At 49.4% G+C, this 7,356-nt stretch overlaps 1 protein-coding gene and 1 long non-coding RNA gene across 2 annotated transcripts in view; both read right to left on the minus strand.

Annotated features, from left to right (window-relative positions):
* The window catches only part of LOC115202538 (vacuolar protein sorting-associated protein 13C-like), a 166,543-nt gene that overhangs the window by 96,764 nt on the left and 62,423 nt on the right, over positions 1-7,356 (minus strand). The window contains exons 15-18 of the mRNA XM_029766662.1: positions 7,064-7,073; positions 6,780-6,894; positions 5,322-5,458; positions 2,756-2,888 (exon numbers count right to left, since the gene is read on the minus strand). Coding sequence (XP_029622522.1) covers positions 2,756-2,888; positions 5,322-5,458; positions 6,780-6,894; positions 7,064-7,073 — 395 coding nt within the window. The remainder of the gene's footprint in view (positions 1-2,755; positions 2,889-5,321; positions 5,459-6,779; positions 6,895-7,063; positions 7,074-7,356) is intronic.
* On the minus strand, positions 3,606-4,320 carry LOC115203531 (uncharacterized). Its single transcript, XR_003880187.1, has 3 exons — positions 4,297-4,320; positions 4,046-4,184; positions 3,606-3,675 (listed from the first exon to the last, which is right to left on the minus strand). It is a non-coding gene; the product is annotated as an uncharacterized LOC115203531 (long non-coding RNA).

Here is a 7,356-nt window from a genome sequence, read left to right on the forward strand (position 1 = left end):
GACAGAAACAGTGAGGGACAGAGCTCAGTGGGGACAGAGACAGAAACAGTGAGGGACAGAGCTCAGTGGGGACACAGACAGAAACAGTGAGGGACAGAGCTCAGTGGGGACAGAGACAGAAACAGTGAGGGACAGAGCTCAGTGGACAGAGACAGTGAGGGACAGAGCTCAGTGGACAGAGACAGAAACAGTGAGGGACAGAGCTCAGTGGACAGAGACAGAAACAGTGAGGGACAGAGCTCAGTGGGGACGCAGACAGAAACAGTGAGGGACAGAGCTCAGTGGGGACAGAGACAGAAACAGTGAGGGACAGAGCTCAGTGGGGACACAGACAGAAACAGTGAGGGACAGAGCACAGTGGGGACAGAGACAGAAACAGTGAGGGACAGAGCTCAGTGGGGACACAGACAGAAACAGTGAGGGACAGAGCTCAGTGGGGACAGAGACAGAAACAGTGAGGGACAGAGCTCAGTGGGGACAGAGACAGAAACAGTGAGGGACAGAGCTCAGTGGACAGAGACAGTGAGGGACAGAGCTCAGTGGACAGAGACAGAAACAGTGAAAAACAGAGCTCAGTGGACAGAGACAGAAACAGTGAGGGACAGAGCTCAGTGGACAGAGACAGTGAGGGACAGAGCTCAGTGGACAGAGACAGAAACAGTGAAAAACAGAGCTCAGTGGACAGAGACAGAAACAGTGAGGGACAGAGCTCAGTGGACAGAGACAGTGAGGGACAGAGCTCACTGTTTCATAGTCTACTGCTTTGACTGTGAGTGAATGTTTGTTTCATAATGACATTAACGGGAAAACTGAACATCTGAGTGGTTTCATGAGACAGAGATGAAAATATCAGTCAGAAATGCAGTAAGGGGGAAGATCTGGAGACGCAAAAACTAGCATGGGTTGCTAATACAGAAGATGCAACAACTAGCATGGGTTGCTAATACAGAAGATCTATAGATGCAACAACTAGCATGGGTTGCTAATACAGAAGATGCAACAACTAGCATGGGTTGCTAATACAGAAGATCTGGAGGTGCAACAACTAGCATGGGTTGCTAATACAGAAGATCTAAAGATGCAACAACTAGCATGGGTTGCTAATACAGAAGATCTAAAGATGCAACAACTAGCATGGGTTGGTAATACAGAAGATCTGGAGATGCAACAGCTAGCATGGGTTGCTAATACAGAAGATCTATAGATGCAACAACTAGCGTGGGTTGCTAATACAGCACCGCTGTGTGATCAACTGTAGCATCAGCTGTAGCAGCACCGCTGTGTGATCAGCTGTAGCAGCACCGCTGTGTGATCAGCTGTAGCAGCACCGCTGTGTGATCAGCTGTAGCAGCACCGCTGTGTGATCAGCTGTAGCAGCACCGCTGTGTGATCAGCTGTAGCAGCACCGCTGTGTGATCAGCCGTAGCAGCACCGCTGTGTGATCAGCCGTAGCAGCACCGCTGTGTGATCAGCCGTAGCAGCACCGCTGTGTGATCAGCCGTAGCAGCACCGCTGTGTGATCAGCCGTAGCAGCACCGCTGTGTGATCAGCCGTAGCAGCACCGCTGTGTGATCAGCCGTAGCAGCACAGCTGTGTGATCAGCCGTAGCAGCACCGCTGTGTGATCAGCTGTAGCAGCACCGCTGTGTGATCAGCCGTAGCAGCACCGCTGTATGATCAGCTGTAGCAGCACCGCTGTGCTATCAGCTGTAGCAGCACCGCTGTGTGATCAGCTGTAGCAGCACCGCTGTGTGATCAGCTGTAGCAGCACCGCTGTGTGATCAGCTGTAGCAGCACCGCTGTGTGATCAGCTGTAGCAGCACCGCTGTGTGATCAGCTGTAGCAGCACCGCTGTATGATCAGCTGTAGCAGCACCGCTGTTTGATCAGCTGTAGCAGCACCGCTGTGTGATCAGCTGTAGCAGTACCGCTGTGTGATCAGCTGTAGCAGCACCGCTGTATGATCAGCCGTAGCAGCACCGCTGTGTGATCAGCCGTAGCAGCACCGCTGTGTGATCAGCCGTAGCAGCACCGCTGTGTGATCAGCCGTAGCAGCACCGCTGTGTGATCAGCCGTAGCAGCACCGCTGTATGATCAGCCGTAGCAGCACCGCTGTGTGATCAGCCGTAGCAGCACCGCTGTGTGATCAGCCGTAGCAGCACCGCTGTGTGATCATCTGTAGCAGCACCGCTGTATGATCAGCTGTAGCAGCACCGCTGTGTGATCAGCTGTAGCAGCACCGCTGTGTGATCAGCCGTAGCAGCACCGCTGTGTGATCAGCCGTAGCAGCACCGCTGTGTGATCAGCCGTAGCAGCACCGCTGTGTGATCAGCCGTAGCAGCACCGCTGTGTGATCAGCCGTAGCAGCACCGCTGTGTGATCAGCTGTAGCAGCACCGCTGTGTGATCAGCTGTAGCAGCACCGCTGTATGATCAGCTGTAGCAGCACCGCTGTGTGATCAGCTGTAGCAGCACCGCTGTGTGATCAGCTGTAGCAGCACCGCTGTATGATCAGCTGTAGCAGCACCGCTGTATGATCAGCTGTAGCAGCACCGCTGTGTGATCAGCTGTAGCAGCACCGCTGTGTGATCAGCTGTAGCAGCACCGCTGTGTGATCAGCTGTAGCAGCACCGCTGTATGATCAGGCTCAAACGTATCATCATTTCCCTTCTCCCGGAGACAATTTAAATTTATCGGATTTTCATTTTCGGTATCAGCTATTACTGTCTAACGGACACCCTGGTGTGTGTGTGTGTACCTGACTTGCTGTAAAGGATCTGGACACTGCGTAGCTCCAGGGAATACTTCTCGTAGGCACGGTCCATAATCTCCTCCAGGGAACTGAAACTGGGTGATAAAGACTGGGGGTTCCCCTGGTCCACACTCACCAGCTACACACACACACACACACACACACACACACACACACACACACACACACACACACACACACACACACACACACACACACACACACACACACACACACACACACACCTTTAAAACTATGACACAATAAACAATAGGGTGTCGTTGCCGTCGTTATTCTAGAACCCGTCTGCTCTCACCTGTAGACTACCCGTCTGCTCTCACCTGTAGACTACCTGTCTGCTCTCACCTGTAGACTACCCGTCTGCTCTCACCTGTAGACTACCTGTCTGCTCTCACCTGTAGACTACCTGTCTGCTCTCACCTGTAGACTACCTGTCTGCTCTCACCTGTAGACTACCCGTCTGCTCTCACCTGTAGACTACCCGTCTGCTCTCACCTGTAGACTACCTGTCTGCTCTCACCTGTAGACTACCTGTCTGCTCTCACCTGTAGACTACCTGTCTGCTCTCACCTGTAGACTACCTGTCTGCTCTCACCTGTAGACTACCCGTCTGCTCTCACCTGTAGACTACCTGTCTGCTCTCACCTGTAGACTACCGTCTGCTCTCACCTGTAGACTACCCGTCTGCTCTCACCTGTAGACTACCCGTCTGCTCTCACCTGTAGACTACCTGTCTGCTCTCACCTGTAGACTACCCGTCTGCTCTCACCTGTAGACTACCTGTCTGCTCTCACCTGTAGACTACCCGTCTGCTCTCACCTGTAGACTACCTGTCTGCTCTCACCTGTAGACTACCCGTCTGCTCTCACCTGTAGACTACCTGTCTGCTCTCACCTGTAGACTACCTGTCTGCTCTCACCTGTAGACTAACTGTCTGCTCTCACCTGTAGCTTAGCTCTCACCTGTAGACTACCTGTCTGCTCTCACCTGTAGACTACCCGTCTGCTCTCACCTGTAGACTACCTGTCTGCTCTCACCTGTAGACTACCCGTCTGCTCTCACCTGTAGACTACCTGTCTGCTCTCACCTGTAGACTACCTGTCTGCTCTCACCTGTAGACTACCTGTCTGCTCTCACCTGTAGACTACCTGTCTGCTCTCACCTGTAGACTACCCGTCTGCTCTCACACCTGTAGACTACCTGTCTGCTCTCACCTGTAGACTACCCGTCTGCTCTCACCTGTAGACTACCCGTCTGCTCTCACCTGTAGACTACCCGTCTGCTCTCACCTGTAGACTACCCGTCTGCTCTCACCTGTAGACTACCCGTCTGCTCTCACCTGTAGACTACCTGTCTGCTCTCACCTGTAGACTACCCGTCTGCTCTCACCTGTAGACTACCTGTCTGCTCTCACCTGTAGACTACCCGTCTGCTCTCACCGGTAGACTACCCGTCTGCTCTCACCTCTGCTCTCACCTGTAGACTACCCGTCTGCTCTCACCTGTAGACTACCCGTCTGCTCTCACCTGTAGACTACCTGTCTGCTCTCACCTGTAGACTACCCGTCTGCTCTCACCTGTAGACTACCCGTCTGCTCTCACCTGTAGACTACCTGTCTGCTCTCACCTGTAGACTACCCGTCTGCTCTCACCTGTAGACTACCCGTCTGCTCTCACCTGTAGACTACCCGTCTGCTCTCACCTGTAGACTACCCGTCTGCTCTCACCGGTAGACTACCCGTCTGCTCTCACCTGTAGACTACCCGTCTGCTCTCACCTGTAGACTACCCGTCTGCTCTCACCTGTAGACTACCCGTCTGCTCTCACCTGTAGACTACCCGTCTGCTCTCACCTGTAGACTACCCGTCTGCTCTCACCGGTAGACTACCCGTCTGCTCTCACCTGTAGACTACCCGTCTGCTCTCACCTGTAGACTACCCGTCTGCTCTCACCTGTAGACTACCCTTCTGCTCTCACCGGTAGACTACCCATCTGCTCTTACCGGTAGACTACCCGTCTGCTCTCACCGGTAGACTACCCGTCTGCTCTCACCGGTAGATTACCCGTCTGCTCTCACCTGTAGACTACCCGTCTGCTCTCACCGGTAGACTACCCGTCTGCTCTCACCGGTAGACTACCCGTCTGCTCTCACCGGTAGACTACCCGTCTGCTCTCACCTGTAGACTACCCGTCTGCTCTCACCGGTAGACTACCCGTCTGCTCTCACCTGTAGACTACCCGTCTGCTCTCACCGGTAGACTACCCGTCTGCTCTCACCGATAGACTACCCGTCCGCTCTCACCGATAGACTACCCGTCTGCTCTCACCTGTAGACTACCCGTCTGCTCTCACCGGTAGACTACCCGTCTGCTCTCACCTGTAGACTACCCGTCTGCTCTCACCTGTAGACTACCCGTCTGCTCTCACCTGTAGACTACCCGTCTGCTCTCACCTGTAGACTACCCGTCTGCTCTCACCTGTAGACTACCCGTCCGCTCTCACCTGTAGACTACCCGTCTGCTCTCACCTGTAGACTACCCGTCTGCTCTCACCTGTAGACTACCAAAGTCTATGATCATCAGGTCAGACTTGGCGTGGTAGAAGCCAGATTTAGGCACCAGCAGGTATGAAGGCTTTAGGTCAATCTTCAGGTCCAGAATCTTCCGGGTCTCAATGATGTGAGACAGACCTGCACAGAGGACAAATAATCATCAACAGATGTTAGATAATGTAAATAATGTAGATAATGTAGGTAATGTAGATCATGTAGATCATATAGATCATGTAAATAATGTAGATCATGTAAATAATGTAGATCATGTAAATAATGTAGATCATGTAGGTAATGTAGGTAATGTAGGTAATGTAGAACCAGCCAGAGAAAAACATCTACCTGGCAGTGTGTGTTTGACTATGCCTATGACACGCTGTAATAACATCTTATGTAGCTGTTATAGAAGCTTTATGAACACATACGTAATGTGTTTCCTGTTTCTCTGTTATAAAGTGTTTCCTGTTTCTCTGTATAAAGTGTTTCCTGTTTCTCTGTATAAAGTGTTTCCTGTTTCTCTGTATAAAGTGTTTCCTGTTTCTCTGTATAAAGTGTTTCCTGTTTCTCTGTATAAAGTGTTTCCTGTTTCTCTGTATAAAGTGTTTCCTGTTTCTCTGTATAAAGTGTTTCCTGTTTCTCTGTACCCACCAGTGGCTGTCATAAAGTGTTTCCTGTTTCTCTGTATAAAGTGTTTCCTGTTTCTCTGTACCCACCAGTGGCTGTCATAAAGTGTTTCCTGTTTCTCTGTCATAAAGTGTTTCCTGTTTCTCTGTATAAAGTGTTTCCTGTTTCTCTGTATAAAGTGTTTCCTGTTTCTCTGTATAAAGTGTTTCCTGTTTCTCTGTATAAAGTGTTTCCTGTTTCTCTGTCATAAAGTGTTTCCTGTTTCTCTGTCATAAAGTGTTTCCTGTTTCTCTGTATAAAGTGTTTCCTGTTTCTCTGTATAAAGTGTTTCCTGTTTCTCTGTATAAAGTGTTTCCTGTTTCTCTGTATAAAGTGTTTCCTGTTTCTCTGTATAAAGTGTTTCCTGTTTCTCTGTCATAAAGTGTTTCCTGTTTCTCTGTATAAAGTGTTTCCTGTTTCTCTGTATAAAGTGTTTCCTGTTTCTCTGTATAAAGTGTTTCCTGTTTCTCTGTATAAAGTGTTTCCTGTTTCTCTGTATAAAGTGTTTCCTGTTTCTCTGTCATAAAGTGTTTCCTGTTTCTCTGTCATAAAGTGTTTCCTGTTTCTCTGTATAAAGTGTTTCCTGTTTCTCTGTATAAAGTGTTTCCTGTTTCTCTGTCACAAAGTGTTTCCCGTTTCTCTGTCATAAAGTGTTTCCTGTTTCTCTGTATAAAGTGTTTCCTGTTTCTCTGTCATAAAGTGTTTCCTGTTGCTCTGTATAAAGTGTTTCCTGTTTCTCTGTATAAAGTGTTTCCTGTTTCTCTGTATGAAGTGTTTCCTGTTCCTCCGTACCCACCAGTGGCCGTCTTGTCCTTAATCTCCTCCAGCTTGGAGAGAGTAGCTGAGGTCAACACTTCCAGGTCAACTCCCTTCCCTGTCTTAAAGAACTCTGCCATGCTGTTCACCGTCAACTGACAGAGAGAAACACACAAGACTTGACTTTAGTGACTTTAGTGACTTTAGTGACTTTAGTGACTTTAGTGACTTCAGTGACTTTAGTGACTTCAATGACTTCAGTGACCCCACAAAGGGCAGGAAAGTAACGTAATATACAGTGTGAATTTGAATACATGTACAAACTGTAAACAGACTACATGCATGGAGAATAAACATGGTAATATGTAACATGAAATATCAGCAATAATATACATGAATACATTGGAGACGGAGTGATCTGCACTACTTGGTCAAAGACATGACTTCATAGGGCAGGTTATAACCATTGATGACATCATTAATGAGGCTTAATCATATATAAATAAGAGAGAGACAGACAGAGAGAGAGAGATAGAGAGAGAGAGAGAGAGAGACAGAGAGAGAGAGAGAGAGAGAGAGAGAGAGAGAGAGAGACACAGAGAGACAGAGAGAGAGAG

The sequence above is a fragment of the Salmo trutta genome, chromosome 12 (genome assembly GCF_901001165.1).
Source record: "Salmo trutta chromosome 12, fSalTru1.1, whole genome shotgun sequence".
In the NCBI taxonomy this organism is placed as follows: domain Eukaryota; kingdom Metazoa; phylum Chordata; class Actinopteri; order Salmoniformes; family Salmonidae; genus Salmo; species Salmo trutta.